Genomic DNA, 12117 nt, shown 5'->3' on the forward strand with positions numbered 1-12117 from the left:
CCCCCCCCCCCCCCGCTCCTCTCGCTGCAATAAAAGGCAGCGGGTGGCAGCGGCAGGTATCAGCGAGGGAGCGGCACCGAGGAGAGCAGGTAAACGGGGGGGCACCAGGGATGGGGAGGGGCAGTGCAAGTACGAGGGAGCTGTTAGCTGTCCTCCAGCCTTACATCTGCAATGCTTTTAATAGGGCAACAAAGCTGGTGCAGGGTCTGGAGCACAGGTCTGATGGGGAGCGGCTGAGGGAACTGGGGGGGTTTAGTCTGGGGGAGGCTGAGGGGAGACCTCATGGCCTTCTCCAACTCCCTGTAAGGAGGGTGTAGAGAGGGGGGGTGAGTCTCTTGAGCCAAAGAACCAGTGCCAGGACAAGAGGGAATGGCCTCAAGCTGCACCAGGGCAGGGTCAGACCGGCTCTTAGGAAGCATTTCTTTCCAGAAGGGGTCGTTGGGCGTTGGAATGGGCTGCCCAGGGCAGGAGGGGAGTCCCCATCCCTGGAGGGGTTGAAGGGTCGATTTGATCCAGCACTGAGGGATCTGGTAGAGTTGGGAACGGCCAGGGTGAGGTTCGTGGTTGGGCTGGCGGAGCTTCGTGGTCTTTTCTAACCTAGACAATTCTGTGATTCTGTAATGCCCAGAGGGGCTTGCTTACCCCTGGGGGGCTCCTGGCTGCAGAGTATTCCTGCTCGGGTTGAGGCATGAGGGCAGGTTGCAGGGTGGGCTGGTGGGTTCTGCTGGAGCACAGGGGCCAGGGCACGGAGCTGGGACGTCCTTGGGGTCCCTTCTCTGGCAGGCAGCACAGGGGACTCTGGTAACAGTAGTTGCACACCTGAAGGTAATAAAGATAAGACATGGGCCAGGGGTGTCAGCAAAGTAGTAACAGTGGTGGGGGCAGGAGAGGAAGCGGGCAGTGATGATAGCAGGCAAAGGGAAGCCTCCAAAGATGAATGATGCCCAGGCAGAGACCTCTCCTGGCACAGCCTGCCTTATACAAGCCCCTGATAGCTTACTCCAAAGCAAGCTTACTCTTCTCCTTGCTCCAATAGGTAAGGCTAAATAAACGGTCTCTGGTCAATTCTTAGCAGAGAGCAAAGCACCAAGGGGGTGGGATCACAGAAGATACATGGTCACAGAGTCACATGGAGCTGCCTGCCAAGTTACTCTCGAATACACTATTGCAGTGGCTGAACAGGTTTTGGATGGGCCAGACCTACCCGGTTGCTGTGACCCAGGATGAAAGATGTAAAATCTGAGTCCCAGACAGCAGCTGCGGGAGTGTGTTTCAGATTACGTAACGGAGAAATGCTATTGCGGAGGCTGCACTGGGAGGATGGAGGGAGGGGAGCAATTAAAAAAAACCCACAAAAAAACAAAACAAAAAACAACAAACCACAAAACAGGAGAAACATCATTCAGACTTTATCTACAAGGATCTGAAATGAATAACACTCTCCTTCCAATCATTATCCAACACCATCTTTTAGCATTGCGTTTTTGAAAATCATAATGAAAATGGGGTTATGTAGGTAAAAAGGGATTAATACATGCAAGTACAGAAATTGTTTCATTAGCTGTAAGTAAATCAGGATGGGAGCTTTTTAAGGGCATTCATTAAAATAGAGCCTATTATAATGATGGATTTCACATTTCTTTTCTCCAGGATGAGGATCCTTGTTGGAAGCTTTCATTTCTACCTCATTTCTTTCTTATTCAGCAGAGCAAACACATTCCTGACTCTGAGAAAAACCCCAGCCTATGTCATCCCATTTTATAACTGTTCCTATTTAAACCTCTCTTCTCTCTCAGAAGCACAAGCTCCTAAAACAGCAAGAGCTCTCAATTGCTCACATAACATAATTGAAAAAATAACCAAGAGAGATTTGGCAGGTTTTGATGTGCTGGAAGTTTTAGACCTTTCCTACAATCGGATTAAGGACATTGAACCTGGTGCGTTTGAGAGCCTGCTCAGCCTTATTTCTGTGAATTTATCCTTTAATGATAAGGAACTTGTTGTAGCGGGTCTTCCACCCCACTTGAAGCTCTTACCCACTAGTAAAGCCTCAGGGTCTTTGCAGCTTTATAAGTATCTTGAGAAATCCTCAGAGGCTGCTCTGGAGTCTTCTGCATCCACCAAGGAGCTGCCACACTCAGAAGGTCCATCTGTCCTGCAAAATGTTAATTCCAGGCTCAGACGAAGTACAGGGACTCTTCTTCCAAGAGCAGAGAAAAACGTAACTGTCTCTCCAACAGACACAATGGGGCCCGATTTCTGCACAGCACCGATAAATGGGACACTCAACCTGTCACACAGCAACCTCTCTGAGGAAGAGCTGACGTTAAAACTGGACCCAGATCTCTGCCAAGTTCAGCTGGACAGTACTTCGGAGATTGACATTAGTCACAGCGACCTGGAAATGGATCTTCTGTCGCTGTTCATCCTGTTTCTGCCAATGAAAAACGTGCAGTCCATCGATGCCAGTTACAACAAATTAACAATTAACATTCTAGATGTGGGGCCAATCTGTAAATTCCCATCCAGCAAGCTTTGGTTTTTAAACATCAGCAACAATCCCATAAACAGCTTGGACACGCTGTGTCTCCCTTCAACCATCAAAGTAATCGATTTGTCCTTCACCAATGTAAGTCAAATACCCCCTAATTTTGCTAAAAAAATGTTTAATTTAGAACACATGTATGTTCAGGGAAATCACTTCATCTACACCGTACGCCCTGACGCAGTCCCAACGGTTCCCCCTGGAACCGTACGTATCAATGCCATTTCCCTGGTGAGAAACCAGGCTGGGACACCCATCGAAAGCCTTCCCAAGAGAGTCAAATACCTGAAAATGTCCAACTGCTCTATTGTAGAACTGCCAGAGTGGTTTGTGGGCACAATGGAAGAACTAATATTTTTGGATCTCAGCAGCAACCGGATTTCTGTGCTTCCTGACTTACCCACCTCCCTGCAGCATCTTGACATCAGCAACAGTGACATTAAAATCATACCCCCTACCTTTAAATCTCTCTCCAACTTAACCGTATTTAATATTCAAAGTAATAAAATTGCGGCTGTGCACCCTGAGTATTTCCCATCGACTTTAATGAAATGTGATATTAGTAAAAATAAGCTGAGCACATTGTCATTAAGCGACACCCTGGAGAAACTCGAGTATCTTAATGTTTCGGGCAACCTAATCACCAGGCTGGAACCTGCCAGACACCTTTCTGCGCTCGCTAATCTGGACAGCAGTCACAACCTCATTTCAGAACTCCCTGACCACTTTGGGAAATCTCTTCCGATGCTGAAATATTTTAACCTGTCAGGGAATAAGATCTCCTTCCTCCAGCGTGGCTCTCTGCCAGCTTCTCTGGTTGAGTTAGACATCAGTGACAATGCCATTACGACCATAGTGGAGGACACTTTTGGCCAGTTGACGAGTTTGAGCGTTTTGAGCATTCAAGGCAAACATTTTTTTTGTAACTGTGACTTGTACTGGTTCACAAATGTCTATATCCATGACCCCCGTGTGCAGATAAACGGCAAAGAAAACCTCAGGTGCAGCTTCCCCCCATCCAGGAGGGGATTGCTGGTGGGGAGCAGCAACCTGACGCTGCTGCGCTGCTCCCTGGGCCTCCAGCTTGCCATCACCGCTGGTACCGCCACCCTGGTGGTTTTGGCAATAACGGGCTTCTGCTGGCACTTCGACGGGCTGTGGTACATCAGGATGGGGTGGTACTGGTGCAGGGCGAAGAGAAAGCAGTACGAGAAGAGGCCAGAAAACAAGCCCTTTGATGCCTTCATTTCATACAGTGAACAAGATGCTGACTGGACAAAAGAGAATCTCCTGAGAAAACTGGAAGCCGATGGATTCAAGATATGTTACCACGAGAGGGATTTCAAACCAGGGCATCCCGTACTTGGTAACATTTTTTACTGCATAGAGAACAGCCATAAAGTCCTTTTTGTCCTCTCTCCCAGTTTTGTGAACAGCTGCTGGTGTCAGTATGAACTGTATTTCGCTGAACACCGGGTCCTGAATGAAAACCAGGATTCTCTCATCATGATAGTGCTGGAAGACCTCCCACCCCACAGCGTGCCACAGAAGTTCAGCAAACTCAGGAAACTGCTGAAAAGGAAAACCTACTTGAAGTGGAGCCCGGAGGAACACAAACAGAAAATGTTCTGGCATCAGCTAGCAGCTGTCTTAAAAACCACCAACGAGCCACTTGTCAGAGCAGAAAACGGACCTGCTCAGGATGTGTAGGAGATGGAGCGAGGCACAAGAATGGGTAAACGTTGTGCCTAGGAACTCTGTGGTCAAATAAAAGCATTTCTGTGTCTCCCTCCTGCCCAGGCTGCTGTGTTGCAGTGGGGGTTTGTCACGGAACGGTCCCGGGAGGGGTCACTAGTGGGTTCGTAGCGTGCTCGTTATTCCACCGGATAAAACATCCATACCCAAAGGGCTGAGACATGGGCACTGATCAACAGCCTTTCCGGCCTGGGTGCTTAATTTCTTCAGCTGTTTCCAGCATTTCTTAAAATGCTGTGGATGTCAGCTGAAAGGAAGAACAGCTCGAGTAACAGTACACATCCTCACTGGTTTTGTGAGATTACTGCAGTGAGAAGTGGCATTACTGACAGGTAAAGCTGTAGCTCCCATCCTCAGTTCTAGTACATCTGAAGGTGGGAACACACACTGTCCACATGTTAGAAAAATGCAAACCACCAGGGTACACATGTAGCAGCTTCCTTCTCTGGTTTAAAAGATTAAACATTTACTTACTGTAGCCACCTGAGACATGTAATTACAAATCCACACTGCTACATCAATTTGTTTAAGTAATCGGTGGAAGAGATCAGACTTTAAAATCTTTTATAATTACTTATTAACATGTACAACCCAACAATCAAAAAAGAGCCAGCTGAGCATGTCAGTTTTTACTGTCAAATAATTGGTGTGAGCTTTATTTAAATGCTGTTATAGATCTCTGAAGAGTAAGCAAGGAAGTTCTGTCGATTATTATTTAGACTTGGGAAAGTTTCACCTGACACAACCACCCTGCCCCATTTCCAAATGAACTGAGTGCTGCCTCTGCACAGCCCTTGTCATCACCTAGTGCCACTTCATAGTTTTATTAATTGTATTTGGACAAATAATTTTTAAAAAATCAGCCGATCTGATTTTGACATTCAATAAAAATCAACAGACTGTGATGGAAAATAAATAGTGGGTGAGCACAAATCATTTAGCGTAGCACAATCCAGATTTGCTTGTAAGATGAGCAAACCCGAGTGACTTACCAGCAGATCACCACAGCCCTGGGGACACGGAACGTCCATGTACAACCTACAGGACAGCACGTTTGCAACCCGTACTCTAAAAATAAATTAGCTCTCCTGAGACAGAGTAACACTGGTACTGAGCTGTTTGGTACCAGGAGGGGAAACATGAAGCAAATGTGGCTTTACAAGGAGTTATCAGCAAATACAACCCTCCTGCAATGTATTTTGAAAAGGGAAAGATCCAAGTGGAGCAGCACATGGTTTTGACCCTCCCTGTGCTGTTTCCTAGGAAAAAGCCCACAGTGCAGCACGCAGCATGTTTGAGCCTTGGCACCAAGGTTCAGGGACAGGTTCTGTAATGAACGAAATCCTTTTTCTAATAGTAAACATAAACCCATTCCACACAGGCATTGACAACCTCCTCTTGTCAGCATTTATTAGGACATACTAAATAACATTTTTTGGTCAGTTTGCTGGAACTGATTAAGTTTCAGGACACCGGACTAGGTATATCCTTGAAGGGCAGTGCTTGGAGCCGACAGTAATTGAAGAGCTATTCATAAAATCACAGAATCACAGAATTGTCTAGGTTGGAAAAGACCACAAAGCTCCTCTAGCCCAACCACGAACCTCACCCTGACCGTTCCCAACTCCACCAGATCCCTCAGTGCTGGGTCAACCTGACACTTCAACCCCTCCAGGGATGGGGACTCCCCCCCTGCCCTGGGCAGCCCATTCCAACGCCCAACAACCCCTTCTGGAAATAAATGCTTCCTAAGAGCCGGTCTGACCCTGCCCTGGTGCAGCTTGAGGCCATTCCCTCTTGTCCTGGCACTAGTTCCTTGCCTCAAGAGACTCATCCACCCCTCTCTGCACCCTCCTTTCAGGGAGTTGGAGAAGGCCAGGAGGTCTCCCCTCAGTCTCCTCCAGAAATTTTCAAACCCAAGAAATCAGCATCAATCTCAGTGCAGGATAGAACCGGTGCTCACAAACCCTTTGAAGCTGCCTCTCACCTTTTGTCCCATGGTGCCAACTCTGCAGTTTTACACCGGTGCAAATTCAGAGGAACAGAGCAGGACTTACCCTCCTCTCCCAAGCACCTCCATTTGCAGAGAGTTCTCTCTGTCCTGTGTGCAAACCCACCTTTCCTCCACAAGCCTGAGGAGTCACGTATGCTGACTGCTCTGAAAACAGAAATACTTTCCTGTTCTTTAGAGGTCTGGCAGCCTGCCAGCCCACTGACCGGGGAAAGGGACCTGGGACCTTTTTCCTTGGTCTGCACAGCACCAGCAGAATTGTTTGCCAGTGCTCATCAGCAGGACCATCTCTGTAATCCTCCACCCACCCGCAGCATCAGCGCAAACATGCCCCTCTTACATACTTTTGAAGGAAAACATCCTTTATATATAAAATACATGTGACTCCCTGTGCTGCACCAGGAGGGGTACAGAGGATTACACAGGAGATAACTCTCACAGCTCTCCTAAACAAGTGACAAAGTACTGAAATGCTGGGGTTTCAACCTCAAGCCCCAAATTAAGGTTGACATCTGGGTGATTCCCACAGCCCTTCACAAAGGGGTGATGAGTTTGTCTTTAGCTTCCCTCCAGGGTGCCGCCGGCCTGGCAGGGAGAGCCATTAGGTAAAGGAGCCCCAGGTGTCCCACATTAAGTAAACAAAGGTCAGGTGTCCCACTTAGGGATAACAGCTGGGACCGCTTGCAGGAAGGGGCAGTGTCTGTCTGTGGGGTGGATGCACTTTGCAGTTTCCTGTTGGGGAAGGACCTCCTGCCTCCCTGGGACTGGGCTCCAGTCAGGTCTGGCTTTTGTAAATGTGGGCTGTGTAGAGATTCAGTGTGTGGCTTCCTTGGTCTTATGTATTTGTTGACTCGGTTGTCTCCTGTCCCTTCCATGGGAAACTGCATTTCATCATTTATTCCACCCATTGTTGGTTGTGCGGTGTCGTTGTTGGGGTCAGTGGGATTGATGTCGATTATGTATAATCTGACTGACTTGTTTGTACCCCCAGAGCTCACCCATGTACTGACCCTTTTGTATCAAATACAATTGGGTTATTGGTTCATCTTTATGCTTGCTGTGTCCTTTATGCTAGGCATAATAATTGGCAAAACAAGTACATACCTAAACCATGCATAACCATCAAATACCACCAGGTGGCAGAAAATCATTAAGCACTGATCCTTCTCACTCATCAGCTGTCCAGTTCTTGCATCTCAACGTCCTCAGCTTGGTGAAGCCTCACTACTAAGGCAGACCGGCTCTACGACTTAAAGTGTAACACCTTACAGAAATCTCTCTAGTCTAAGAAGTTCTGGGGCACTGCCCAACTGTTGAACACTCTTGAGCAGCTTTTCGGGGTTGTACAGATATTGTTTAAAATTATTTGGGATTTGCAGATGTTAGGTTTTATATATAAAGGATAAAAAAAAATACAACACTGCAGGCCACTAGCAGAAAAGTCAACTTTTGTAACCAAGAAGTAAGAGCTATGACTTAAAAAGACTATGGATTATAAAGTCTTTCAAATATTTTTGTTCATGTAAAGAACCAGAATTCACTTGTTAGCAAGATCAGCCCCAAGTAATTCATCAGCTGGTTTTCCAATAAGCTTCTTTATGGTTTGAGGCCCCTCCTTATTTTACCCCAGTCAAACAGCTATACACCTAACACATCATTGCCGATTTGCAATAATAAACAGTCCTCTGGCCAAATATTGTGACACTGGCCAACACCAGCCACTTAGAAACTAAAAAGCACCCTGAAAACAACCCATGGATAACATCTGCCTCCGGGATAGATTCATCCTCAGCCCAGAGAGCAGAGAGTGCTTTAATGCCTCAAGTATAAAATTTTATATGTAATTCAAAGGTGCTGGCACTAACAGTCAGGCTCCTGCTACTTGTATTACCCATGTAAAGTTCAACCTTCCTAGCTTTATCTGAACAGTTCCGCAGCGCTATGCAGAGGCAGTAAGGAAAGTCCAGCCCTTCACCAGTCTTGGATCTGCTGCTGTCTTTGCCCTCGCTGCGACACGCTCCTGTCCCCACATGAGGAACGGCCCCAACTCCAGACCCACACCTGCCTAAACCATCCCCTATTCACAGCCTGGCCTGGTTGGGGCTGGGACAGAGCAAGTGTTTTTTTAGGGGTTCGAATGGTGTTGTGTTCTGTACTCAGTGTGGCATCAGGTAGGAGAACGCTGGTAGCCCACTGCTGCTTTCAGTTCTTCCTCACTCAGGGAGTTGGCTGCCTCGCCGGGCCCCACAGCTGTGGGGATGCAGAGGACACTGGAGGGGAGCAGGGCCGGAGCAGCAGCCCCCCATAGGCCCTGGAACATTCCGGACCCTGCCAGGCCAGGCTTGGCGAGGAGTGGGGGGCTGCTGGGGAGCACAGGGCTCTCGCTCCCACCACAGAGCTTTCAGCATCTCCTCTCCTTGGGGATTGCTGGCTGGGAAGGGGCTGGGCATCAAGGGGTGGGGGGTGACCACCCGCAGTGTGCGTTACACTTTGTATTTTCTACTGTTACTACTATTTTTAGTCTATTTTATTTCAATTATTAAAGTGTTTTTATCTCCACCTAGAAGTCACCTTAACTTTACTCCTCCAATTTTCCCCCCCAACCCCCGGCTGCTGGATGGGTTTAAACCACAACAGGTACTTTCATCACTTACTCTCCCCCCCACCCCCATCTCCTCTCTTCACTGTGCTCCCCCTCTCTATGAGAGGGCTGCTTTTTGAACCTCCTTGTCACGCTTTATTGGTTCTGCTGAGCAGAACAGGGCTCTGATACAATGAGGGGGCTGAAGGAAAAAAGTTACCTTGCAGAAGAGTCTAACCCAACTATTGTATCATACAATAATGGATTACTTAAGTCTGTGGTTCACTTCGAAGAAAGTGTACCTACACATTTCCAAACCCTACTCCTATTTACTACATCTATAAGCCTCCCCCCAAACAGTTATTTAGTACAACTGACAAATCAGACCTCGTTCACATTGCAGATTGAAAGGACTTGCACCTTCCTCTCTGACACTGCCAACACATCAGCTACATTAAGGGTACAACTGGCACCACAAGTCAACACAAGAGCAACACTACAACAGGCTTTAAAGAAGCTTCTGTTCTTTTGTCTTAATATATCACATAAGGGCCATCAAACCCCTTCCATCCTTCCTGCACCCTTCTCTCTTCACTCCCAACATGAACACTCAACTCAAGTTACATTTATGAATAAAGCACAAGGGACTTAATCTTCTGTGGTGGGCTGAAGTGCACGTGGGCCAAACCAGAAGCACTACAAGAGTTGTACTTACACGCAGCAAATCCCAGAACTGCTTCATGTTAAGCCCTGTTTCAATGCCCATCTTCAATGCCCTTAAAGCACGTGCAGGACCCCATCCTGCAGCCAATTTACTGGAGAGAAATGCAAAAACAGAAAACACAAACAAGAGAAATCTTTTAAGTCATCTTTTATAGTTACTTTATAAAGAACCATGTTATTTGTTTGTAGAGAAAAATATCTGGGCAGAGAGAAAAGACTCATGGAAAGAATTTCAATTTTACATTTGTATTAGAAAGTTGTTCACATCCATTTTATTGCAAGAATGCTGTCTTGAATTATTCAAAATTAATTAAAATTCAGAGTGTTAAACAAAGAACAGTGTTCATAACATAGCAGTCTTCCAGGAAAATCTTGAAACCAGTTTAGTTAACAAAATAGCCTACACCAACAACCCCTCACACACAGCAGCGATGTGAAGGTTTTTTTGTTTCCAAAATAACAGATCATCCTTCCATGACCATCACTTTGCTAAAGATGTGGTGTTTTCCCATAACGAGGAGCACAAGTCTGTGGCACAATTATTTCAGAAATACTATGGCTGTGCTGAAGTGCGCAGAAGTCGAAAGGTGATTGCTGGTTTTGAGATCTGGCCAGTTGAAGCGGTAATTGTCAGGAGTTCAAATGCCTCTGAGTCATTCCCTTTCATCAGGAATTCCCACAGCGCGTGACACGATGCAAATGGTCAGATTTAAAAAAAAATAAAATTTAACCTCTGTTATTTGCTCACCGTGTAAAACAACAGGTAAAGTTTTTAAGTCGATTATTAATCTTTAAATCAAACTGATGCTGGACTTAAAGAGAACGTCAAAAACTTGTAGTCATCTTGTTATGTGGCCATTCTGTTTTTAAAAACGTTAATAGCTATCAGTTCTACCTGTCAGGAATATCACAACCAAATCCCAATAATTCCTGCTTTTATACAAAGTCATAGACAAAAAAAAAAAAACCAGCAACACTACTCCTTGTGTAACAGTTTACAAATTAAAAAACTCCAGAGGTGACTGTATCACTAACAGAGTTTCAGTAGTATAATATTGCAGTGTTCATCTTTACCCTCAAGTAAAATTTTTAATTGGGGATTGCACAGGTATTTCTATCAGATACTTTTCCAAATAGATTATTTTGGGACACACAGCACCACTTAAAATAAACATACGGCAGAAATTAAAATATATGTTATTTCAGAGGTTTATTACAGTGTCACAAGACTTCTCTAAAGTCCTTCCCCTGTGGCAAGATAAGACTCTTTGTCAAATGCCTCATCCTGCTTCAGGAAGTCGAGACTGAAATCCTAAACTTCAGCTGAAGTTGACAGAAATTTTGCTATTTACCTCAGTGAAACCAGGATCCCAGCAGAAAGGACTTTTGTTATTACTGACACTTGGCACAACAAAATACCAGTGATTCTTTCACCTCTTTGCAACGGGAAGAACTTAAACCTAAGTATCACAACTCCAAACATCCTCCCAGTTCTTCCTTCTTGAAGCCTCAGCAATTTAACAGGTAATTCTTCTGGCACAACCTCAGACTATTATCTGAGACCCTCTGCCTCCTGATGTAACTGATCTTGTAACACTTGATTTATTTTTTTATCTTGTCCAGCAATAAAGTTTACTAAGAAAAACACCCTCATGTAACAACTCCACACACAAACCTAAAACCCTGCCCTTTCGTGACTGGCCACAGAAATTCCAGGTGTCATGAAGCAATATCCTCATATTCACTTTAAATACAAACAGTCGTCTATTAACAGTAGTGGCATTTTTCTTAATTAGCAGCAGTAGAGCAATACCGTGTCTTTGAGAACCCCCCTGAAGAGCAGCAGAGAAGGGGCCCGTGGCCCGGGCCGCTCAGAGCCCTTCCTGAAGTCACACGGAGGGTACAGGGATCTGCCTGGTGGAGGCGGTGTCGCAGTCCGGCCCCCAGCCGTTAGGGCTGTGGTAGTGCATGGCGATGTAGGATTTGGCGAACCCGAAGGCGGAGCTGACGGGCTGTAAGCTGTTTGGAGTGCTCCCTTCCTGAGAGGGGCTGCTGTTGTAGATACTGTAATAGGGCTCGATTCGGGTGTTCATGGGGGTGGAGCTGCTCTGGGCATAGTGCTGGTGCCCCAGAGAAGCCCTGGGACTCAGGACGCTGTCCTTGGAGTGACTGGGACCACAGGCTTGGTCCACCAGCTTCTTCTGAGGTTTTGGAGACAGCATGTAGGCTGAATTGGTCTCATGGTGGGACGACTTGTTCCTGTTGACTTCCAGGCTGCCTTTGCCCATGGCCCGCAGCCTCGTCTTGTGCTGGCAGCAGAAAAAGATGAGGGCTATGTACTGCAGGCACCACAGGACTCGCCTCCGCAGTCCGGCACCCCCCCCCCAGCTCATCCCAACGGCCCTTAAACCCCCCCGGGGATGGGGACTCCCCCCGTCCCTGGGTAGCCTGTTCTGCTCTCTGACCACTCTTTCATGAAACATTTTCTCGTCATGTCCAGTC

General features: G+C 46.6%; 1 protein-coding gene across 1 annotated transcript; it reads left to right on the top strand.

The window, feature by feature from the left end:
* Nucleotides 1–57: 57 nt before the first annotated feature.
* LOC113477617 (toll-like receptor 2 type-1) lies at nucleotides 58–4620 on the top strand. The gene is made up of 2 exons (XM_026844048.1): nucleotides 58–89; nucleotides 1651–4620. The coding sequence occupies exon 2, from the start codon at nucleotides 1652–1654 to the stop codon at nucleotides 4253–4255; it is 2604 nt and encodes an 867-aa protein (XP_026699849.1). The 5' UTR covers nucleotides 58–89; nucleotide 1651; the 3' UTR covers nucleotides 4256–4620.
* Nucleotides 4621–12117: the final 7497 nt, after the last annotated feature.

This window comes from Athene cunicularia, assembly GCF_003259725.1.
Source record: "Athene cunicularia isolate RWA chromosome 3 unlocalized genomic scaffold, athCun1 chr3_part1, whole genome shotgun sequence".
Taxonomy (NCBI): domain Eukaryota; kingdom Metazoa; phylum Chordata; class Aves; order Strigiformes; family Strigidae; genus Athene; species Athene cunicularia.

Bases quoted from the DNA above. Each gene is read 5' to 3' on its own strand.
- LOC113477617 (XM_026844048.1), top strand. From the start codon at position 1,652: ATGAGGATCCTTGTTGGAAGCTTTCATTTCTACCTCATTTCTTTCTTA.